This window comes from Pelecanus crispus, chromosome 20, assembly GCF_030463565.1.
Source record: "Pelecanus crispus isolate bPelCri1 chromosome 20, bPelCri1.pri, whole genome shotgun sequence".
Classification (NCBI taxonomy): Eukaryota; Metazoa; Chordata; class Aves; order Pelecaniformes; family Pelecanidae; genus Pelecanus; species Pelecanus crispus.
The window spans coordinates 896,987-922,823 of NC_134662.1; the positions used below are offsets into that span (position 1 = coordinate 896,987).

General features: G+C 44.2%; 1 protein-coding gene across 1 annotated transcript; it reads right to left on the bottom strand.

The window, feature by feature from the left end:
- Positions 1-25,539, bottom strand: LONP1 (lon peptidase 1, mitochondrial). Its single transcript, XM_075723544.1, has 18 exons — positions 25,438-25,539; positions 20,181-20,269; positions 19,657-19,776; positions 16,808-17,036; positions 16,188-16,249; positions 15,466-15,595; positions 14,984-15,067; positions 12,894-13,114; positions 11,193-11,331; positions 8,877-9,055; positions 7,682-7,769; positions 6,124-6,246; positions 5,230-5,346; positions 4,806-4,946; positions 4,551-4,716; positions 3,325-3,533; positions 1,875-2,039; positions 1-335 (listed from the first exon to the last, which is right to left on the bottom strand). The coding sequence occupies exons 3-18, from the start codon at positions 19,731-19,733 to the stop codon at positions 171-173; spliced, it is 2,295 nt and encodes a 764-aa protein (XP_075579659.1). The 5' UTR covers positions 19,734-19,776; positions 20,181-20,269; positions 25,438-25,539; the 3' UTR covers positions 1-170.
- Between the last annotated feature and the right edge of the window lie 298 nt (positions 25,540-25,837).

Below are 25,837 nucleotides of genomic sequence, written 5' to 3' on the forward strand. Positions count from 1 at the left end.
TTAAAGAGTGAGAAATACTTTATTCTACCAAAGCCATAATTCATTTCAGCAGCTGCGCAGCAGCAATAGTTCCGTGTCCCACTTTAGGATTGCTCCCAGGTCACCCCATTTCTGGGCGGGGGCTGAGCATTGAGGGACAGACCACCTTCCAGTCAGCAGGTTGTTGAATGTCATCCTCCAGCAGAATCCAGCTTGGAAAACGCTATATCAAATACCTCTTTGTAGTGCTCAACAAAATGCACTTCTAGTCCTTCTGTAATGAATCCAGCAAGGTCATAATAATCCTTTTTATTCTCTGATGGTAGAATGATACAGGTAACACCCGCCCTCTTCGCCTATGGGGAAAAGAAATTTATGCAGTCTATTGAGTCCTAGAAATCCATCAATCTACTAGAAACACGCTCTCCCATTTTAAAAAGCAAGAACAGTTATTTAGGAGCCTGATCTGGCTTTACTCCGTTCTTTGGAGAGCAGCAAGGGCATTATTTCTAGGAGACGTCACTAAGGATGGATCATGTTCTAGATCTCCCCAAGCTCCTAAAACACGCTCCAGTCCCACCTTCTGAGCTGCAGGGACAGCTGAAGCAGGAGGCAGTTCAGTAGGACCATGTCAGCATATTGGGGGATTGTTTAGACCAGTTCATACTATTTTACAGAGTTTTAAAAGTCTGTTCCGACTTGGGTGAGGATAAACCCTAGAATCAAAGGAAGAATTAGAAACAGCTTATCAGGCCAACCCACCACATGAGTGTGCAAGACCCATAGCACCACTCTACAGAACCTTTTGATACATCTGCGTGGGAAGAAGCACGGAAAGTGGAGCCCACTCATCAAGTGGCAGGTTTGTACCTACTCACTTCATGGGTGATCCTGCACTTATCCCTGTGTGGGCACTCACACTGCTGCAAGTGCAGCCAGTCACCAGTGCCACAGACATCCCTATAATATGCTAGTCCTTCTGTAATGACTACCACAAAACAAAATGCAAAATTACCCATTTTAAAGCCATATGAGGAAAGAAATCACATTGCACAAGGCTGTAGCCCAAACAGATTTGGGGTCAGAACACTGATGTGATGCCCCAGCTCAACAGGCTACGGAAAGAGCTAATAACATTCTGGAAGACAGAAAAATATATGTGATGCAAGTCTGATGTAGGCAGGAGCTGTGCAGATGAAAAGTACAGAGAGATTTTCAACGCTTGGAAAAGAATTCTGAAAACTGCAAAGGATTGAAACCAAAAAAGCAAGCACCACTATAAATCCAGAGCTTGCAAGAGTGCTTCAGAGAACTCAGTCTATATAACTTACTATGGAGAAAAAAAAAAAAGAATTAAGTAACTTGATTATGATGTACAAAGAGATTTCACAGGGGAAAAAGCAAGGCAAAGTAAGTTCATTCCATCTAAAACAGAGAAACACAGGGATATCTGTACAAGATTTTAAGTGAGACAAATTCAAGCTGGAACTAGGGAACAGAGCCTTAATGTTAAGGATGATAGGTTATGGATACCATCATCACTGGATGCCCTCCTTAAAACAGGCACTTTGACTTGACACAGATTATTGGACCACACCAGTCTGTGATAGAGAAGAAAGCTTTAGCAGCCAGATGATCCCTTCCACCCTTAATTCTACCAGTCTAGTAACTAGGTCAACACAGATGCCCTGGCACAAAGCCTGGGATCCCATCTCCTTCCTCACAGCCAGAGACACAGGCAAGATCCCCATGTTCCCCCAGCAGGCTTCTCCACAGTGTATATTGAATCACTGCCTCTCCCGCTACAGGAGCAATCGCTGTGGTTGTCCCAGTCACCGCTGAGCCGAATCCAGGGCTCTCTTTCACAGATAATGCAACGAGACAAGAGCTCTTACCGCAATAGTCTTCTCCTTGATTCCACCAACAGGAAGAATTTTTCCAGTTAATGACACCTCTCCAGTCATGGCCACATTCTGCCTCACTGGGCAATTCATGGCCAGTGATAGCAAAGCTGTTACTATAGTACACCCTGCACTTGGTCCATCCTTTGGTGTTGCTCCCTGTTTAAAAAAAAAAAAAAACCAAAACACAAACCCCTGCCTTTAACTCATTCAAAGAGTAGCAAAGCCAGATAATGCCTTTGTCACTGCTGTTTTAACATGGCCCCAATTTCAGGGGTCTCACAAAGGCTTTTGTGAAAGTGCCGCTAATGGAATCCTGCTATTTGAATTGGCCAATCTATTAATGACAATGTCAGCCCTCATCTTATTCATGAGGAATATTCCATGAGTCTACAATTTAGTTTATGGCCTGATTGCCACCACAATACTCATTAGGCTCAGGACTTCGAATAAGCGACATGAGCAAAAAACACAGCATGAATGCTTTGAAGCTTTTTGTTGACCTAAGCCAACCATGGAAACAAGTAACAGAGGTCAGCATCAAGAGTCACAAAATAGCAGAGGACAATACTGAAAAATTGCTCAAGGCAAAAAAGATTGTTCAGTTTAGAAAGCCAAATAAAATCCAGGCCTAAATTAGTGAGTCTGGATTTATCTGACATCAAACACATCTTGGAAGTAAAAGCAGAAGAAATGAATGTTTGAGAGGGAGTAGAGGCAGAGGTAATGTCTGCTGTTTTATGATCCTCCCGGAAATGAACACACGTAACAACAAGTACCTTGACAGACACAGAGCAAGCTGCAACAAGGCGGCTGTGGACTAGGTTAAAGCATGCAATAGTTCAGAAGCAAAGCTTGGGCACAGTGGTAGTGCAAACCTTGTCTTCAGTAAAGCACCTGCCCAAAGTCTGCTACACAGTGTATGAGCCCCTCTGAGCATTATGTGCATTTATTTTCAATCCCAAACACTGGAAAAATGCAATCACTGCCATTATATGGACTAGGAACCATGGCACAGAGGCCAAGAGTAGTATTTTTAATTCTGTGTAAATGACCTGAAGACTTTATGAAGGCCTAGTAACACAGAGACCTAAACTTTGGTTTCCTTGTAGCTGCGTACAAGCTTTTATCCAAATCACTTATCTCTATGCTATGGTTTCCCCACCTGCGCAACAAGGCCAACAGCTACAACAAATCTAGGATTCCTTACAGCATTATCCAAACCCCTGTATTCTCGCCACATGCTTGCGGCAGAAAGGAATGGAAACAGCTCATAAGAACGCTTTCACAGGATCCTGAGGAAACCATCTTCTTTTCTAGGTTTTATTGCTAAAAGAGGGCATTCTGCACAACATATGAACAAATGAAGTGCCTTTCAGCTTCACGTCTAGGGGAGCAAACCAGCCTAGCTGCTATGCATGCTCTGTGAATTCTGAATGTTTACCTCTGGCACATGCAAGTGGATATGGGAAGACATGAGAAAGTCATTGTTGGGGTCTTTCTGCATCAGAAAGGCTCTTGCAAACGTGTAAGCTATTTTGGCACTCTCTTTCATTACATCTCCCAGTTGCCCTGTTACTTCAAGGGACCCATCCTTGTTCTCCTTGTCTTTGGGTCGCCTCAGGGATGTTTCAACAAACAGAGTGGAACCTCCTAAGAAAGAAAAGAAAAACAACATCCTGAGTAAAGTTAAAGGAAAATCAAATGAGAAGGTTTTGGTGATGCAGAAGCAATGCCAGGAATTTGGAACTGGTGCTCTCCGATGAGACACTAGCTCTTGGGTAAAGAGCAGTTGATAACCTGCTGTCTGAATCCTTCCTCTTCCTTGAGGAAGACTAGCTATAAATCTCAACAGCACTGCACTGACAGTCTCCATTCACTGCTTCTTTGGACTTCACACTCCACCAATACGGATGCAACCCCTATTTAGTGGAAATAATCAGTCCTTATAATGGTTTCAGGCTCTTTGTAGCCAAAAAGTAAGATGAGCTCATACTATAACACACTTCTAGCCAGTTCAGCTTTCCAGTCTCAGATATCTATTTACCTTCTCCACCATACTGATCATTTCCCTCTTAACGACTTCAATTCTACCCAAGATCAATTAGAGTATGCAGGGGTCATATCCTTTGCTGTGTGCTGCGTTTTCCATACTATGGTGCACATAAGCCCCCAAGTTACTAGGGTCCAATGAATAGTAACTCGCCAACTGCACCCACCCCAACAGAGCGCTAGAATGCCTGTATCCGCCCTTGACATCAAAAGCCAAGTCAGCATTGCAACATCATTGAAGAGATACAGCATGCCTCGGCTGTGCCGTAAGCCAGCACCTCCTGCTTTTAAGGAAGCAGACAAGGTCTTGTACTCTCTGAAAAGGCTTATGCTTTTAGTCATTGCTGTTCCTAATGTATGTGGTTCATACGGGATATAGAGCATAAAGAGAAAACGTTGGCCTGAAGCTAAAATGAGCCTAGGTAAGGGAATAAGAAAGGGAAGAAGTCTTCAGGGAAGAAGAAGTCAGGATCTAAAAGGCCACAGAAGTTAATTTTACAGGTGCCCACAGAAGAACTTCACTGGACTCGGTAGGGAAAATTCAGTTTGACTATCACATTCAATTTTTGAAAATTATATGGAAATGTAGACATTAACCCAAAAGTAATTTTGTCTCACCCATAGCTGTCCAGGCCAGACCCATCACCACTCCTGGAGGAGTGGTTTCATACATGCGATCCACAGTGAAGATGGGCTTTCCTACAAAGTCCTGCAGGTTTTCAGGTGTTACTTGGACCGTCTCTGCTTCTCCACTCACAATTTTATAGGCAGATTTCCTCAATACCTGAGTGAGACAGTAATTTGTTTCTGTAGAAAAAGCTGAGAAGGCTGAAGCAGCACAGTGGTCATGGTTACACACAACTTCCCCCTCACCTTTTCTACTTGTTTCTGCAGATTCCTCACCCCACTCTCTCTGCAGTACTGCTTGATGAGAACAGTCAGGACGTCTGATGTGATTTTGGCTTTGTTTTCATCCAAGCCACACAGAACTCGTGCTTGAGGGACCAAGTACCTCTGCAACAAATCATCCCCCACATCCTTCTGTTAGTATTTGTGACAAAAGCCTGGTGGTTCCAATTCACTCAACTTCATTCTATTAGCTCAATGCCATTTTCTGGAGTCCACAGCCTGTGGAACACTGGATTTACTTTAACTGGGTGTTCAAATCAGAGGAACTCTGTCCAAAATGCCATGTGCCTAATTTTTTTGTACATAGTTGGATGTAAATATGTAAGCCTGAATCTGCCAAAACCATTTTATCAGATGTAATTCACAGTGCATCGGTGGTTTCTCTTACCTCTGCAATTGCAAGTTTCTCTTCTGCTACGTATCCTGATACATTGATCACTTCCATTCTGTCCCGCAGTGGTTCTGGAATCGTTTCTGTTACATTGGCAGTACAAATAAAAAGTACCTAGAAATATTACAAGATCCTATTACACGTTTTCATTAACCTGCTGCTTTACTCCAAGCAAGAGTTCCTCAGTTCTGTGTTACCTCTGTCTGAAGGCCTTGAGCAAGATCATCTTCTCTGTGGAATCTAGTTTTTATTACAGGAAATGTTTTTGGATTTTAGAACTATGTAGTAGGATGTTCCCTATCCCCAAAATAAATGTTTAGAAAAAACACACATCACAGAACTGGGAAATTGGAATGGTCTGATATGGACCAGGAAACTATTTGCTGGGGGAGATCTAGATCTCACTTCTAAGTTATTTCTACCTTCTATGAAGTTAGCACAGAAGTGACCAAATTATGAATATGTATTTCTAATACATCAATTCTGCAATTAATGTAAGCTGCACAAAAAGTGCAACAGTGTGCAAAGACAACCAATTTCAAAAGCTTGACAGCAGCATAAGGCCACCTCACTTGATAGCAAGTCTGCCAATCATTACGTAGAAGAAAGACTGCCTTTTCTAGCTGAGACCACGCAACTTTGTGTCCCTAGCTCTACAGGGAGTTAAGGCTATAGGACATATGCTGGTGATCGTGTTCTCTTAAGTATGTACAGACACTTCGATTAAAGCCAACTCCTTGAGAGACAGCTCTATACCACTCATGTCTCAATCCCATCTGACTGAATTTCAAACTGTCTAAAAAGTCAGCATCTTTTCATGGACAGGAAGTCTCTGCATTGATACACATTCATGCATTCCAGCTCTACAACCTCTGCAGAAGAGAGAAATACCTTTGATAAATCCACAGGAACATCAAGGTAATGATCCAAGAAGTTAGAGTTCTGTTCTGGGTCCAACAGCTCCAGAAGGGCTGAGGATGGATCCCCTTGATATCCTCTTCCTATTTTATCCACCTATGGGAGAAAAACTTCAAATCCTCTAAGAAGTTTCTCACCACAATAAATTCTCAGGCAAAGATTCTTTAAAGGCTCCACCTGAAAATCTTTTATGTGTTTGTTCATAAAGAGCCACTACCAGTCTATCAGTTTTCTGTGTATTTACCCAAGTCCCCACTATCCTACTATGCGAGCACATGACACACCTGACAAGACATGGGACTTCAACAGTGTTGTAGAGAAGCACCATGAAGTCTCAGGGAGTGTGCATACAATCAAAAGCAAGTGAGTTATCATGGATTAGTGGGCTACGACTTGTTAAGCTAAGCTATAGTCACAGACCAGAATACTTATTCCACAGTGGGAGGACTACAGGGTGCTAGCTTATACCATTTCCCTAATACATAAGCTAAGACACTCTCCTTAATCTGCCCAAGGTGCAAAGTGCCTATATGCAGCCACTCATTGCAGCACAGCTAGTGACCTCTGCTGCTTTCACAGGATCACAGACTAATTGAGGCTGATAGGGACTTCTCATGGTCATCTTGTCCAACCCCACTGCTCAAGCAGGGCCATCTAGAGCTGGCTGCCCAGGACCACGTTCAAGGTTGTTGGCTCTTTTAGCACTGTTCACATCCTCAGAAGAAGAGGTCACAACAGGGCTGCTCTCCACTGCTCTTGCTCCCTAAAGAGTGGCGTTAACTAGATGGAAATAATGCAATTTGCTACTATGGCCAATGCAAGTCTCCTCACCAACACCATTTAAGTGCCATGACCTACAGGTTTCATTACATTTCAGATCAAGATACTCATTGGTTATATTACACTGCAACTCATTACCCAGTTTCTTGGTCCCCCATACCATTCCCAAGATATCTGCTGTTGGTCTTTCCCAGGCATGGCACACAAGGAGGCTAGAGAGACCTTTAGTCTATTCTGAAGACCTGCTCTTATACCCTGTCGTTATTTGCTTTTCCACAAAGCAGAAGGCTGGTAGCCCTGTTTCATCTATTCTCGAATCAGACTACAAATTGACCATAAGCATCTTATTCCTTATAGTCTTACTTTAGACCCACTGAGAGAGTGACACTTTCTAATAATCTCACGGGCAATAGTGGTTTTGTGCACAATGATGTACCCACACCTAGGTAGGGAACACGAGAGCTACTGAAACCTCTGAATATCCAGCCAGCTCCATTAGGATCCTCGCAATCAAAACAGCTGCAATTTAATGAGAAGGGCACAACCAAAATATTAAAATTGAAGTCTGTTATAGGAAGAGAAAACAAAGGGTCTAAGGTATCACTGTCACCCAAAGAACTTGAGAGCCCAGCCTCATTTAAATAAAAAAAATCCTGTGATTTTTAAGAGAGTTACTGCTTCACCTTTGCTACTGGGATCAAGAATTGATACATGTTTTTAAGAGCAAAAACTAGAAGACCAGATACATCACCTCATCAATCAGTATAAGTGGATTCTCTGTCTTGGTCTTCTTCAGACACTGGATGATTTTTCCTGGCATTGCTCCAACATATGTCCTCCTGTTTTACCAGAGACTGCATTTAGGGAACTATTGTAAAGTACAGCACACATCACACAACACAGCATGCAGCTGATGGAACAGGTATGTCCTGCTGGAAAACAAGTCTATATTTCTTCTACATCTATCAAAAGCATTCTCCATCACCATACTGAGCACCAAGACCCATCTAGTCTGTTTCTAGCAGAGATCAGACATGAATTTTGGCAGAATACTCGCAGACTGCAGTTTTTATCTTGAGTTTTAACCACTTTTAAATTAGAGGAAAGCAAAGAGGTAAGGCTGAGAACAGAGATATTTGAATAGTGACTTCTTGTTTTTTGGGTAAAGAAATGTTAGAAAAGGGAACGTTTCATTCCCTCACTTGGTGGGGACAAAAAAGGAAGATCAGTGTAAATCAAAAGATACACTGAAGGAACAAACTGCTAACAGCAGAACACAATCTTTCTGCTAGAGGGAACTGGCATCCAGCAACATGCAGAAGCAGAGCAAGAGGGTAACAAAAGAGTGAATGCCAAGAGGCAGAGCAGAGAACATCCTGAAAAGTACATAAAATGTTTCTCTCTGCTTCTGCACCATATAGGGCAGAACCTTGCAGGTTCAATTTGCACTGCAGAGCAGCTACTCTTACTAGTTTGAAAACACTGATTTTTGTACTCATGTTTTCTTGTGCTCCCCATGAATACTCCTGTTCCCAAGTTTTCCTCATGCAGCACCTCCCTCCTGATTATTCAGAAACCAAGTCTCAATCACACCTGAACATGTGAATGACCCTGTTCAAACTATCACCATTCTCTAGTGCTGGCATTTATAGACAGACATGAATTAGCATTTGGCATCAGTCCAATGCTTTTGGGTAGCTCACACAGCTTTTCAAACATCTCCCGTAAGCACACACAAGAAGCAGGGAGTGACTGCACTTAAGAGACATGAACATGATTATGTTCCAAACTCCGTCCTTTGCTATCCTTTTCACCTGTTCTTATATCCCAACTCCTGTCTGCAAGGGTTGGCCGAACAGATGAACTTGTCCAACTTCAGTTAGGTTCCTATTTTGACAACATTAGTAAAACTTGCTGGATAGAGAAACTGCTCAAGTTACACTGACCTGTGTCCTTTTATTTCTGCTACATCAGTCATCCCTCCAACACTGAAGCGGAAGTACTCTCTGTTTAGGGCTCTGGCAATGGACCGGGCAATGCTGGTTTTGCCAACCCCAGGGGGGCCATAAAAACATAGGATCTTCCCCTGGGTGGATCCTCGCAGCTGGCTCACTGCTATAAATTCCTGCAGAACAGATGAAGCACCAGTAGTGAACAGAGGGCAACTGCAGGAACACCAAAATGTATTTGTTATCAGGTCAAGCAACGATTACAAAACAACCATCATACACAAAACTGGTGCTCAAAGGAGTTGGGGAGAGGCAAGGGGAGAAGCTAAGTAAGGATACTGGTGCACCTCTTTTCCCTCTGGTTATTTATATACTTAGTTGTCCCTGGGTTTTGTGCTCTGTACACATCTCACCAGGAGAAGCAGTCTCTCTTTCCATTGTCTTGGAGTGGGAAGACAGACTTTTAGTTCTTCTCCCATCTTCCTAAGTTCTCACCTGAGTCTCTCAAGCTACATGTGAGCATCTCCTACTGTACCACTTCTTTGCTAAGTTAAACTTGCATCTTTTCACACACCTATGCTAGGCAACCCTCAAATAACACTCAGCAGCTGAGAAATCAGATCATGGTTCAGAACTGAAGTCTCAACTGCTCATACACTTACAGTGGAGAAATCACTGGGCAGCTGGCAGAGAGATGTGCCTCCCCTGTAACAAGCCAGTTATTTAGCAAAGATGAGCCTTGAACTTTTCCACCTACAGCATTGAGCTCCACAGCAATGCTACACAAAGACAACACCACCCATCTAATTAAGGCTCAAACCTACATAGGTATTTCTCAGTACCTTAAAATCATTAACCTTGCTTGCACTGCTACAACTGGGGAATCTCCTCTGCGTGGAATTAATCGCATCAATAATCAAAGCCACAGACCTGTATGATGCAACTCAATCTACTTCTGTATAAAGGCTGGGCCTAGTCAGCATGAATAGTGCTGACAAGCAACATAAGAGACTGATACTCAAAAGGCGTTACCTACTTGGAAGTGTGCAACAACAGGCTTACCATAAATCATTCAAAATAATAAATCAGATAGTGAGGTTTAGTCACAAGTCTTGGGCACTACTAGGGAAAGAAGTCCCCTTTGGCTGTCAGCAAGAAGATACTTCACAACCTTTATCTTTTTCTAGAAGAGACTGGAACAAAGCAATTTAATAAAAGCAAAATCCCAGAATGTCTAAGAATTTACTATTCATTATATACAACGACATCGTACTGTTAGTGTAGGAGATGCCTATATGGTTTCTGTGCACAACAATTACCGAGGTGGCCTAAGTACCATCGGTGCTGTCCCCAAGGTAACACAAAGCTCTGCTATGTACAGCGTGTGGGAACAGCAAGAGAAACTGTCTTACTACACTCTGTCAAAGGAAATGGCCAAGTTGAAGGCTAGCTACGCTCAACAGCTTCACGAAATCTGCTAAGCTCTCACCATGATTTGTTAATGCAAAGTCAATAGCTGCACCCGTCTCCCCTCCACTGAGCACTTTCATGCACTTGCCCAGTATGATACAAATCCTGCCAGCACAGGGATTGTCTTTTACTGTTTGAATGTATTGGCTGGCTACAAGGAAGAGCCTATTCCTTTCCCCTGGAAAGGAAGGCAGTTCCTACAGCAAGTTGTTGAAGTTGTTGCAACCTGTTGCAAGTATCTACTGTTATCTAAAACAGCTTCCCTAAGCACAGCAAGCACAGGTGGGATGTCCCCAGGCAAAAGTGACAAAGGTGGAACAAGGCAACACTGAAAACTACCCTGCCTGCTTATATCAGGGCTGTACTGCACAGACTACAAACCCTTCAGCCTCCAACACAACTCTGGGGAAAGGTAAAGGTTGTGAGGCAAACATGCACCTTAAATAATGTCCCCCCTCTTAATTTTAGAGGTATCAGTAGAGGTTCAGTGTGTTTTGGAAAGGCAGTAAGTTTGCCAGTCAAGCAGCACCATTTTAATAGTGTCTGAATGAACTGATTAAAATCCAGAGACTGCTTCCCTTGGACACTTACTCACTTGCTCACCATTAAGTAGCAAAACAGTATATTGCTGTTTGAAATCACAATATGACAGTCATTGCCACGAGTAATTAACTGATTACCAGTAATTAACTGATCACCAAAACATTCTGTTCTTTGATTCAGCTTTCTGTTTGATCCATGAATTAACACAAATTCAATGAAGAGCTGCAATCTGAAACACAACCAAAACGCCTGATGCTAAGCAGAGTGTGAAATGGGACACACTGCCTATTCCTGCCTTACCAGAATTCGCTTCTTGACGTCATCCATTCCATAATGATCCTCCTCCAGAACTGCTCGGGCTCTGGTCAGCTCCAGGTTCTCCTCGCTACATTTGCCCCATGGGATGGATGTCAGCCAGTCCAAGTAGTTCCGTGTAACACTGACAGACACGCATATATGACAGTGATTTGACAACAACCAGCTCGTGCCATCCTCCACTGCCTTCTAAAATAACCTCATGCAGAACAAGTGAGATATAAACTATTCATGAAAGGGAGACTATGAAAAAACATCATTATCTGGGCAGTCACTGCTAACCTTTCGTTATGGTCTTCATTCCCTTGTCCCTTCCCCCGCAAAAAAGAAAAATCAAAGTTTTTTTTCCACAGCTTTTGCTTTTCTGAGACAAAGAACCTCCAACATACCATGCTAAAAACCTAGTTTTCTGCACACAAATTCCACGTACGATTTTTTGGTGCGGGGCTGGTTCCTGTCTGAAGATGAGCAGGATTGTCTGTAAGCTCTGCACTACTGTCAACTGTTTGGATCAGGTCATAAAACTTAAGGATAGAAAACCAGTTTTCTCTGTTTCCCCAGTGGACGAAGACAATGTAAAGAAGAAACATTCCTGGCTCAGAAGGAAGGAAAAACAGCTGGATGTACAACACAACAGAGAAAGATTCAAGACTGGGAGATAAGGATGCTAGTGTGGAAGCTAACCATCAAGATAATCAGTTTAAACAGACTGCTACTGAGGAGAACACAAGTGCGTAAAAGCAGAACTCATCTGTTCTAAAACTCTGCACACTCAGATCAGGGATTCAAATGTACAGGGAGGTCTGCAAGATGCAGTAAATTGTGCGCAGCCATGAACACAGAGAAACACAGAGAAACACAGCCTTCCCGTGTTGGCTGGCTGGTCCCAGGATTCATTCTATGGAAATCGACACACCAACAGAGCTTTGGCTTTTTTCTCCCAAGTACTTCCTTTGCAAACTTGCTACCACTGTTACTATTCTGAGGGAAAGGGAAAGGTACTATGCTGGCTGTGAAGCCCAGGGTGTCTTTCCTAGCTTCCTCCCTCCTCCTCCTAGTATATGATTATCAAGATGCTTCTCATCCAAATGACACGTCTGCCCTCAAACACAGTCTTTTACTCCATAAAAGATACTATGTTTTAGAAGCAAAGATCCAGGACATTAAAGTGCTGATGAGCACACTGACTGCTGTATTGTATAATACACACTGCCTCAACAGAAAAGAAATGTTCAAAGCAAGCTCAGTTTCTGACAATCCATGTCACGGGTTATGTGTAAAAGCTATTCACTCCTTTGCAATTCCAACCCTACCCCAATGCTTCAGGGACCACCTCAGGCACGTTAGCCAGTGTCATGTGTTAGCAACTAGCTCCTCTCACATCTAATGAAAACACCTAAGTATAAGAGAGAAGAGCCAAAATTAAGGGCTGAAGGAATTACTGCACATTTCATGAGGGGTAAGGAACTGCACAGCTCTTATCCACAGCATTAGGCTGCAAGAGAAGACCTAAAATGATCAAAAGAGGTAAATTACAGTAAAACAGGAGATTTGGAGAACAATCCTATAGCTAGGATGTGATCATATGCTACATTCAGGGAAAACAACTATGACAAAAAGAATTGTACTGATTTCTCTTATTCTCCCAACTAACCCTGACGGCACAGGATGCAGCCATGCACTCACTTGAATTCTGAGGAGTGATTATCCAGCAAGCCCAACTTGTTCAACTCTTCGTCAATCACATCCATGACATGTTTTGGTACTACCAGCTCCTTTAGTCGCTCGCGGAATTTCTCTTCTATAGCATCCTTGTCCTCTTTTTCCAGACCTAGCTCTTTCTTAATGATCTTCAATTGCTCTTGGAGAAGATATTTGCGATGTGTTTGCTTGATCTTCTCCTCAACCTAGACACAGCAACAAATACAGTAATTATTCTGTTCCTGGTACAACCCATCAAACATCAAATGCTTCCAAATACTTCTCAGTTATAACCTTCTCAGCAACTGAAAATACTACTCAGAAATCGTTTGCAGCATGTTCTAATACAAAAAGTGACTCTATGACATACTCCAGCTTCCTCCACATCTTAGTGGGCCCCACTGGCCATGATTCACTACTTCAATGTTTTGTTTATGCTGGGGAGACCAAAAGCTGGGTAGAGTAAGCCAGATGTGATCTCCCTAGTGCCAAATAGAGGGGAATAACCACTTCTCTCAACCTGCTGTCTATACAACTGCAAATAGAGCCCAGTATGCAGTTTGCCTTCCTTGCCTCAAGGACAGACTCCCAATTCATGGTCAGCTTCCTGTATATCAGGGCCTCAAAGTCCTCTTCTGCAAAGCTACTTTCTATCCAGTTGGCACCCAGCCTGTCCTGCTGCATAGGGTTATTCCAACTCAGGTATGGGACTGAATTTCTCTTTGCTGAACTTGAGGAGGTTCTTACTGACTCCCTGAGGGACACCAGTAGTAGCTAGCTCCAGTTAGACTTTACAGTGTTGACCACAACCCTTCCTGCCCAGTAGTCTACCCAATTTTTTCACCCACTTTGTACTACATCCTTCCAGTCTGTAACATCCCAATTTGGTCATAAGAATACTATGGCTGACCACAACAGCCTTGCTTATGTCAAGGTATACAACAGTTGTTGTTCTCCCTTTGTGCTCTAGGCCTTCTTATCAGAGAAGGCAATCAGGTTGATGAGACACAGTTTGCTCTTGGAAAATCCCTTCTGACTCTTCCAAATCATGTCCTCCTTCATTTGTCTGTACAGGACTTCCAGGAGGCTTTCCCCATAATCTTCCCAGGGATTGAGGGCAGGCTGACACATCTGTAGTCTCCCTGATTCTCCTTCTTGAAGATGGGCATGGCATTTAGTACCAGCCGGGTTAGCTCAGTTGGTTAGAGCATGGTGCTAATAACGCCAAGTTCACAGGTTCGATCCCTGCTTACTGCAGGGGGGGTTGGGCTCAATGATCTCTCAAGGTCCCTTCCAACCCAAAGCATTCTATGATTTACTATTTATTTATGATATACTATTATTTATGATCCACTTACCAGGAACCTCCCCAATCACCAGTGTTTTAAAGATGATTGAAACAACAAAATAATGACATTGCTAAGCCCTCTCAGCATCCTTGGATGCATCCCATCTGGTCCCACAGACTGCATGTGTCCAATCTGCTTAAGAAGTCTCCAACAATTCCTATCCTGGTCCAAAAGCATTTTGCACTTAACATGAATTTTAAAAGCCCCAATTATTGGGAGTTAATAAACCTAGGAACTTTGACTCAGTATACACAAACCTTTGTACTTCATATACTTAGTTACCATTTTGATGCAGTTATTGTATTCTGATTAAAACTTAGAATAGTCAGGAACCACTGCAGTTCACAGTGGTTAGCAGAGGGTCTTTTAAAATAACATTGTGCTATTTACACCATTACGTGCTATATACAGTATTATGCTGTATATTTTTACACAGATGCTTGGTAAACTGCAGTCCTCTAGGATTCACCTGCTTGCATGAAATTACAGCTTGGACACATTTGAACAGCAGATGCTGTAGCCAAGTCACAACTTGTTACTTTTACAACGTGCATGAAAAATCAAGTTTCTAATGGAAGAACAATACAAAATCTTAACTCTAAAACAACCTCTCTTCAGAGTGTGTACCATTGTCTTGCTTTAAAATTCTTCACTGGCTATGCTAAGCATCACAGTGGTGGACATGATATAAATACATACAAGGTATGTGTTACTTGAAAAACTTACCTCCCTTCCAAGACGCTGCTGAAGTTTGCTCAGCTCATATTCCTTCTTTAGAAGGGACAGGGCTTTGTAAAGCCGTTTGGGAATCTGGAAAAGGTTAAGACACAAAATGACTTTTCAGACACTGTACTCTTGCCAGCTTCCTGTGAGAAAGGGAGAATAAAAAGCTCCCAACAGGCTGTCTGGGAGAACTCTCCAGCACCTGCAGACGTAAAAAGACGAACTGTTTAGCAATTCCACAGCATGCAACCAATGCGTGAAAGAATTATTTGGCACCAAAGATGCAGAGCATCCAGCCTTTCCCTTAAGGTAAGTTATTAATGACTTACTATATCCTTCAACAGGAACCTAGTCACTGATATTAACCTATCGTCAAACATAGTACTGAAGTCTCCTCTGTACTGAGTCTGGTAAAGAAACCATGTCATATAGCAGACATACTTTTGATTCAGTCAGCACAGCTTTAGTTAAAAGCTTCATCTTACACTGGTTTCTTCCAAGATGTCTTGAAGTTCTTGAGACTCTGCCCCTGTTAGCGCTGCACCCATGTCACTCAGATAGATAGGATTGTCGACCACACGTTGTCCAGCCTGCATCATCTGAAGTACAGACTCTCTGAAAAAATGGTAATAAACCCCAAAATGCTCAGTAAACTTCTACATTCATAAGGGATTATCCTTAGAGTTATTTACTTGTTATGACAGAGTAAAGGAATGAAACACAGCTCAGTTTCATAGCAAAGTAACTCATTTTTTAAAAATTTGGCTAAGCCAATACTCAGTAACAAACACATAAATCAATTGATGAAAGGAATGATCGCTGATAAATAAAACCAAATATATGAAATGCTCTCTTAACGGTTATGTAAAATTTTTGTGTGCCAATATGCTAAGACTCTTACTATGCTCATATTACATGGATCAGACCACGATACTTATTGCAGTGAGCTTCACTTAGATCCAGATCACCTGCCATAGGACTTATTGTCCTACCTCGTATCTAAGTTTCACATCAGATTTTCAAAGTTTCTTCCCCTCTGTTTCCAACAACGGATGATAAAGTGTGCATCCCAAAACAAAATTCTAGGTGATAATTCAGCAAGTATCTTCTTCATTACAGCCAAAGGGCAAGTGGAATAGAAAATCTTGGTGTACTCCAGCCTGAGAACACATTGTTCCCAAAGCAGGGCAGCATGGGAAATACATACCTGTACAAGGGGTTCAAGGCAATGATGTCCCGGATTGTTTTGACAATTTCTGCAGTAAGTGCCTATAAACACAACAAAGATTAATCAACAAAAAGACTGGAAAAGGACAGACAAGGCCTCAGTACAAATATGACATTCCCCAACCTCTCCAGCACTAGAGCACAGAAATACAGCCCCTGGCCACCCATCTGCTATGGTGTGCTGTAATGGTACTTGGTGTAGAGGCAGTTATTCCTCCTGGGAGACAAGGAAAGGCAATAAGGGCTATAGGCTGGCTTCCTGCATGCACAAAATTTAACTGGTTCTTGGCCAGAAGATATGATCAGGCTGACCACTCGGGTCACCTTGGAGCAAAGACTCAGTTGGATATTACACAGATTTAAGCACAGCCGAACTTCTTCATTCAGCAACTTCTTGAAGTGACCGGGTCTGAGGAATTTAGCTGTTGTAATGAAAAATCATTCTTTTCATATAATCCCCTCATGCAGTGACTGTGAGAAGGAGGAACTAGTTTCTGAGGCCTGAAATTAGAGCTTGATTTTAGAACTCTTCCTTTTAAGTAAGAAATGTAGGTGCAACTCTACAGGACAAGTCCAGGCTTGCATGATTAATTCACTCACTTTAACCTCTTCTGTGATCTGAAAATCTTCATGAACCACATTCTCTACTTCTACCATGAGAACTTCCGGTGAGGAAGCAGCTACAGGATCTAGTACCACTTCCACAGCTTGGTCCTTTGCTCCAGGCTCCTCTTCAGCCTCTTTCTTAGAGCGCTTCTGCTTCCTTCTAACTTTTTGTTTGTTCTCAGGCTCCTCAGGCTCAACATCTAGTTGCTTGTTTATACGAATTCTGAAAGCCAAAAGGAACCAGCTACAGTCAATTCTCCTCTGTTATATGGGATTTCAGCTCTTCAGCATGAAAAGGAAAGAGTCTAAGTTGTATTTTGAGTAAACTAAAATTTCAAACTTTGACACAGGTGACTGATTGTAAGTGTTTCGAGAAGATTTAGCTTTTGGTTCATTTTGTCAAAATAAGGCTTGATTTAGTAACAGTAATAATCAAGTTGTAGATACTGATAGGACTTAGTAAATTTACAATAATTAAGTCACCATACAAAAAAGTTAACTGACAACTGAATTAGCCTATTGATGTGTGAATGAGAGGCCAAGGGCAGCTGACAGCACCTTTATCATAAACTGTGTTAGCTTAAACCAGCTGCAGAACTACAGAAACAGATTTCTAATGATTAAAGGAAAAATAATCAAAATAAAGTTGGTGAACATACACATGCACACAAAGCTCAATATCACAGACTGTCTGACTTCTTAGTGACAAGTTGCAGCACATGAGCAGAACAATTAAACAAGGCATCATTGTTAGTATGTCTGCTCAGGAGCTAGTTTATTTAGCTACAAGAGCCAACAACTCCGATGTGGATTCATACCCTCTTCTTGTCTCTCCTGAAAAGCAAGTTCACTGTTTCACTTTAATTCTGAATCTAATGTTCTGCTTTTTCAGTTTTCTGATTCTCAGCAACCAATCTCTCTGCTTTAAACCACATCTGCTGCATTATCTACTGTAATACTAAGTATTACATGCCATGTGTATAATGGACCTTGAAGTCATTCCATACCTAGATATTTGAAATTTTGGTCTATTACACAAAGAGATTTCCTAGATTATGATTTTGAAAGAGATCAAATCCACAATATATTCCACAACAATTAACTGAGTATTAATCCCTAAAAGGGACAGGCTAGATCACATACCATAATCACCTTCCAAAAAAATTAGCTTCTCTGTTACTGTTTTTAAATTTTTCTGAATTTTGCCTGCTGTGCATACAACCTCACATCAGACATTTTCAATACAGATTATGACCTTCAGTTCTCCACAAAGAGCTCAAAATCTTGCCCTCTCCCCTGGCTTAAAAGGTTTCCCCACTAAAGACGAGTGCTAGACAAACACGCAAGAACTGCAATTGCCTTTGACAAAGTTGTCTTACTGGGCTGTGAATATGGAGTCCAAAAAACCCTTATGGTGTAGCAGACTTCCAGCTCACAGGATAACTACCATTATGCGCAGGGTGTAGGTCTTATTTTCCATGTGATCTCCTTCAAAAAATAAGACTTCTCAGCTACTCCAACTGTCTGCCACTAGCAACTTTTGACTAATTTTGACTACTCTTGTGAACAGAATAAAGTCACAGACAATTACATTCAAAAACATTTTCTGGAGGGTGGGCTTGCTGGTGGTGGAAATCAGTTGCTGGGCAGAAGAACATCCCCTCGCAGGGCAAATGGAAAAGAGTGTGACAGCAGCCACCTGGCCAGTCAGCATGTAAATATCTCTGGACTGACTACAGAAGCCGCTGCCCTGACCCAGAGGCATGCTAGAAGGTGTATGGGGAGAGCTAAGGGAGGGATTTAGAAATGAGAGGACCCCCACTTGCAGGACACCACATTTCATTATTTTGGCTGCTGATATAAGAGTTTCCTTTTCCATATTTTTCCCCATAAAAGCAGCATGCTCCTCAGATCTGGTATCCATTGTGGTTCCTGTGGACATGACTGACCAGTGCTCTGTGTCTCAATCAAATAAAGACCAATTCTCCACACCTTCCAAGTTACAGGGAAATATTTCTATTCCAAGTAAACCAAAACCAATAGCTGCTTACTTCCAAAATCTAATCAAACAAGGTTGTGCTTTGATAATGCAGTAGGACGTCTAAGACGGAAAGGAGCTGACTGGCAAACTCACGCAAATTCAGCTTCGAGAGGTACTGCCCGTTTTTTGCTGTCCAGAACAAATGCAACTGAAGCAAAGCAAGTGGGAGGAAAAAACCAACACTTCAAAGCAAACCCCACCCTGAATCTGTCTCCCCCACCATGTTTCTGTCCTTGTATTTTCCCTTCTAATGGAAATTAATTATCTGATCTCTTTAAACCACAATTTTATATTGTCTTAGCTCAAAATACTAGGCACAAATAGCTAAACCTATATTCCCTACAATAAGCCTATTTTCTTTAATTCAGGTCTGGGACAAGATTATGTAGACAAAACACAATTACAGTTCTGGACCACTTTTTTTTTTTTTTTTTTTAAAAGCAGAAATACTGGCTTCTATTTATTCCAGAGAATTTCTTTCACCATTACTAAACCTTGCTGTACTTGTCAAAGAAACTGCTAAACTTCAGCTTAATGAATGTTTGCTTGCATCACATTACAGTTTATATGAGAATGACATGCACTAGCTCTTCTTTTTTGGAGCTAACCTGTCGCATCTGTAATAGTACACAGAATATTGGGGCTGGAGCATCAGAGTATTATCAGGATACGTTGTTATAACAAAGCAAAATCTTGCCATACAGGAGTTGTGGATGAAAATGCATACACATGGTGAAAACACTAAAGATATATCTGTTTATAAAGAAGTCTGGTGAGATGCAGTGGAAGTACAAGTAACTACCTTCGGTGTCCCATGACTATCATACGCAACTTGTCTCCAAGGTCCTGCATTTCATGAATCTGTACAAAAGTTCCCATCTGGTAGATTTCATTGAGATCCTCCACCACATCAGATTCATTGCTATTGAGGAAAAAAATTGGAGTAGATATTCAGAATATTGAGAAAGCAGGTAAGATTAAAAGAGTCACTGGTTGCAGAACTTTGAACTGGACTCGGAAGCAAAGACTCTTTACTTTATCCCCACTGTTACCACCATGTAGCCCCTTTCCAAATCACCCAACTGCCCAGATGGTTCATCTCCCTCCCAAATAATAACAGCCTTTTCTAAAGCAAGACTCAAGCTCCTAGCAGTGCTGGTGGTAGCAATGAAAACTGTCATAGTAAGAGGACGGATCTTACCACACAACTTCTGTAATACCATCCAAGGCAGGGAATTTCAGATCATAGCTTTTAGTGCAAATGTAACGTAGTTATGGAAATAGCTTATTTTTAATTTTTTAAAAAGATCAAGAGAAACTACTTACTTATCATCCTTTTTAAGAAAAACGCCAGCATAAGGCTGGGCAAGACGAACTTTCCTCCTCAGCAGCTCAACCAGCTTCTTATTTTTTACCTAGGACAACAATAGGTATGAAGTCAGAGGTGGATTTTCTGTAAGCTTTGCATCCTCAGCCTGTAACGCCAGACATGGTGAAACCTGTGACTGAATTATGAAGTCTAACCTCGTATTTTTCTAGTCTTGCCCTCATTAGGGGACAGTAATATGGAAGTGGAAGAATATTAGAGAAACATGAAATTTCAGTATTTAAAACAAGTCACTGAGTACATAAGACAAGCTCGAAGGCAGGGGGAGAAACTAGTCCTAAACGGTACAACTCTTACGAGCAAGAAACCTTTCAGTCACTTGAACAACACTTTATCAGTTTCTGTTGCTATCACTGTTCCCTTCCTCTTCCATATCTGTATGTCCCAGCTCTCCACTCCCACTGGGGAGCTAGTCCAATCTTCCCCATCAACTGCCTGAATTCTGCCCACCCAACCTAGTTTAAATCCTCTTCTCCAAAGCCCCTGTTGTTCAATTGCTCTCCTACACCCACCAGCCTACCTGAGTCCCTGCTTTGAGTCCCACCCAGTATTTCTTCCTGCTTTACTTTCTTAGTCCCCTCTGCTCTCTGGATGCCACGTATCTGTCCCTGGCAGATCTCCCAGCACCACTGTTATCACAGCAGGCTGACCCTCAGTGACCAAGAAAACACCTCCTCATGAATTCTGCTGTTGCACGAAGCCACGCTGCTGACCACTGAGCGTTCTTTAAAAGTGACGGACGTAAGATGCATTACTCTACGCTTTTGACAATAAACAATATGGTCTTGACAGAGCAGCATGAGCAATACCACCATTGTTGGCCTATTCTAATCTTGGCATACCTATTTTAATTCTGCACAATGTCTAGCAAAACTATGCTTGCAGCATCACAGACATTAACAGAAAGAAGAAAATTAATAATTCCATATTCACTGTAGAGACTTCACATTGTTAAGAAATAAAGTATTACATGGCAGCACAATGAATTCATAGGATAAGAGAAAGCATTTCACAATGAGTTGGCGGGACTCATTGAGAGGGCGTTAAACTAGGTTTGAAGGGGGAAGGGGATATAAAAGGGCCCGCTAGTGAGGAGCCCAGGGGTGGCATGGCAACATTGGGGGCGAAATCGATAGCCTGTCTCAAGTGCATCTACACCAATGCACGTAGCATGGGCAACAAACAGGAGGAGCTGGAAGCCCTTGTGCAGCAGGATGGCTATGAGCTAGTCGCCACCACAGAAACGTGGTGGGACGACTCTCATGACTGGAGTGCTGCACTGGATGGCTATCAGCTCTTCAGAAGGGATAGGCAGGGAAGGAGAGGCGGTGGGGTGGCTCTGTATGTTCAGGAGTCTTTTGACTGTATAGAGCTCGACAGTGGTGATGATAAGGTCGAGTGCTTATGGGTAAGGATGAGGGGGAAGGCCAGCAAGGTGGATGTCCTGTTGGGAGTGTGCTATAGACCACCCAGCCAGGATGTAGAGCTAGATGAAGCGTTCTACAGGCGGCCGGCAGAAGTCTCGCAATCGCTAGCCCTTGTTCTCGTGGGGGACTTCAACTTGCCGGACATCTGCTGGAAACACAACACAGCAGAGAGGCAACAGTCTCGGAAGTTCCTCGAGTGTGTGGAGGATAACTTTGTGACGCAGCTGGTAAGCGAGCCTACCAGGGGAGGTGCCTCGCTTGACCTGCTGTTTACTAACAGAGAAGGGCTTGTGGGAGATGTCATGGTGGGAGGCCGTCTTGGGCTTAGCGACCACGATATGATAGAGTTCTTGATTCTGGGCGATGTAAAGAAAGAGGAGGGGCAGGAAAAGTGTTACCGTGGACTTGCGGAGGGCAGACTTTGGCCTGTTCAGGACGCTGGTGGGGAAAGTTACTTGGGAGGCAGTCCTGAAAGGCAAAGGGGTCCAGGAAGGCTGGGCCTTCTTCAAGAAGAAGGTCTTAAGGGCACAGCAGCGGGCTGTCCCCATGTGCTGTAAGACGAACCGGCGGGGAAAACGACCGGCCTGGCTGAATAGGGAGCTTTTGCAGGGACTCAGGGAAAAAGGGAGAGTCTACCGCCTTTGGAATAAGGGGTGGGCAACTCAGGAGGAGTACAGGGATCTTGTTAGGTCATGCAGGGAGGAAATTAGAAAAGCAAAAGCCCAGCAAGAACTCAATCTGGCCAATGTTGTAAAAGATAATAAAAAATGCTTTTATAAGTACATCAGCAATAAAAGGAGAGCCAAGGAGGATCTCCATCCTTTGCTGGATGGGGGGGGGGGGGGGGGGGAGCGTTGTCACCGAGGACAAGGAAAAGGCTGAGGTACTTAATGCCTTCTTTGCCTCTGTGTTTAACAGCCAGACCGGTCATCCCCAGGGTACTCAGGCCCCTGAGCTAGAAGATAGGGATGGGGACCAGAATGGAGCCCTCATAGCCCAGGAGGAAGCAGTTAACGACCTGTTACGCCACCTGGATGCTCACAAGTCTATGTGGCCAGATGGGATCCACCCGAGAGTACTGAGGGAGCTGGCAGAGGAGCTCACCAAGCCACCTTCCATCATCTATCAGCAGTCCTGGTTAACAGGGGAGGTCCCTGATGACTGGAGGCTTGCCAATGTGACGCCCATCTACAAGAAGGGCCGGAAGGAGGACCCGGGGAACTACAGGCCTGTCAGCCTGACCTCGGTGCCGGGAAAGATTATGGAGCGGTTCATATTGAGTGAACTCAACAGGCAAGTGCAGATCAACCAGGGGATCAGGCCCAGCCAGCATGGCTTCATGAAAGGCAGGTCCTGCTTGACCAAGCTGATCTCCTTATGACCTGGTGACCCACCTGGTGGATGATGGAAAGGCTGTGGATGTCATTTACCAGGACTTTAGCAAAGCCTTTGACACAGTCTCCCATAATATTCTCTTGGGAAGCTGGCAGCTAGCTCATGGCTTGGATGGGCGTAGTCTTCGCTGGGTAAAAAACTGGTTGGGTGGCCGAGCCCAGAGACTAGTGGTGAATGGAGTTAAGTGCAGTTGGCGGCCGGTCATGAGCAGTGTTCCCCAGGGCTCTGTTTTGGTGCCAGCCTTGCTTAATATCTTTATCAATGATCTGGATGAGGGGATTGAGTGCAGCCTCTGTCAGTTTGCAAATGACACCAAGTTGGGTGGGAGTGTCGATCTGCTGGAGGGTAGGATGGCCCTGCAGAGGGACCTGGACAGGCTGGACCGATGGGCCGAGGCCAGCTGTATGAGGTTTAACAAGGCCAAGTGCCGGGTCCTGCACTTGGGTCACAACAACCCCATGCAATGCTACAGGCTTGGGGAAGAGTGGCTGGAAAGCTGCCTGGCTGAAAAGGACCTGGGGGTGTTGGTTGACAGCCGGCTGAACATGAGCCAGCAGTGTGCCCAGGTGGCCAAGAAGGCCAACAGCATCCTGGCTTGTATCAGGAATAGTGTGGCCAGCAGGAGCAGGGAGGTGATTGTCCCCCTGTACTTGGCGCTGGTGAGGCCGCATCCGGAACACTGTGTCCAGTTTTGGGCCCCTCAATACAAGAAAGACATTGAGGTGCTGGAGCGTGTTCAGAGAAGGGCAAGGAAGCTGGTGAAGGGTCTGGAGCACAGGCCTTATGAGGAGCAGCTGAGGGAAGGAACTGGGGTGGTTTAGTCTGGAGAAGAGGAGGCTGAGGGGTGACCTTACCGCTCTCTACAGCTACCTGAAAGGAGGTTGTAGTGAGGTGGGTGTTGGGTCTCTTCTCCCAAGTAGTTAGCGATAGGACGAGAGGAAATGGGCTCAAGCTGTGCCAGGGAAGGTTTAGGTTGGATATTAGGAAAAATTTCTTCATGGAAAGGGTAGTCAAGCATTGGAACAGGCTGCCCAGAGAGGTGGTGGAGTCACCATGCCTGGAAGCGTTCAAAAAAAGGGTAGACGTGGCACTTTGGGACATGGTTTAGTCTAGTCTACCCTTGATTGGTTTAGTGTGGACTTGGTGGTGTAGGTTAATGGTTGGACTGGGTGATCTTGGAGGTCTTTTCCAACCTAAGCGATTCTATGATTCTATAATTATCTCAATGGAAGACACTGTCGACCTATGCATTGAAATTAAGGACTTATACATGGAAGTGTCATACGATTGCGTGCCTAAAGATCATAATAATATAACATCCTCTCGTTCCCCCAACACATCTAGAAAGACACTAGAAGTTGCACATATTAGATTTGGACATGCAAAAAATACTACAGTAGAAATAGCATTATGATAAATAACACTACAGGAACAGAAAACTATTGATTCAGTGCTTGTTACATTTACTCCAAAATCAGAGTGGTAAAATACTAGTGAGGAGCAGAAATATGAGTACTTGTTCCAGAATGGTTGCATTTCAGGAGGAAAAAGTATTTCTGGCCTGTGAGCTCAAGTCACATATCAAAGGTCAAATTTATGGGTCTTAAAAATACATATAGAGGTGCAGGGGGGAACAATCACACTCTGAAATTTTGAGATTACCATCCCCATCTCTCAGCACCCTGTCCCACCATAGCAGTGTTGCTCTATACTGAATTCATGCTTTCTTCTTGCGGCTCACCGTTTACTGCCTTCACAAATATTGTTCTTGGTGCTATGACACAAGCCCACGAAGCTAAACCAAGGACATTTGCTTAACCTTCAGAAAAAGAACACCGAGAAGACAGCACACTGAGTTTCTGTGTGAATCACTGACCTTCCCCGTTAGAAGGAGCGTTACTGACTCTGATGCAATATTTATGAAACCCGAAGTCTGTAAGCTCCCCAAAAGAAACCACTATTCCAATACGGTCAGGCTATATAGTTAGAAATAAACACTAAGAAGCACACCTTGCTACCTTCCCCAGTACTCTACGATTATAAGAAACCTGTAAAGGCAAAGAGTATGGCTTTGAGAAGGAAAGCACCCCGGTATTGCCAGAAGCTGGGAGACAGGCTCATGCACCTGTGCGCACGGTCAAGAACGGCTACGCCGCCCACTAGAAAACGCCGGCCTAAAGACTGCCGTGCCTCTTAAGGGCTCTCAGCCAAGGCCGGGCAAAGCCACACTCGGCGAGCAGCTGCAGAACCGCCCCGGAGCCATCGCCCGCCCCACGGCTCCGGCACCTCTCGGCGGCCGTCAGCTCCGCCCTGCCAGCCGAGCCGGCCGGGGCCGCGAGGGCGAGCCGCGAGCGCCGGGCCGGGCGGCCCTCACCTCGATGATCTTGATGAAGCGCGGGAAGACGGGGTTGCGCGTCACGGCGATGAGAGGCACGTTAGGGAAATGCTCCGGGACGAGCAGCGGCGTCAGCGCCGTCATGACCGGCCCGGCCCCGCCAGCATCCGCGCCGCCGCCGCCACCACCGTCCTCGCCGCCGCCGCCGCCGCCCTCCAGCGCGTCGCCCCCCGCCAGGCCGCCGGGGCTCCGCTGGTCCCACCGCGGGCCAGTGCTGAAGGCGGCGCGGGCCGGCGGCGCGGAGCGCGGGGGGGCCGCGGAGGTGGCGGCCGCCAAGAGGCGGCGCCGCGCGGGCCCCAGCAGCGCCGGCCGCCAGCGCCCGCACAGCCGCAAGCAGCGGGCGGCCGCCATGCTCGGCGCGCGCCCCTGCGACACTTCC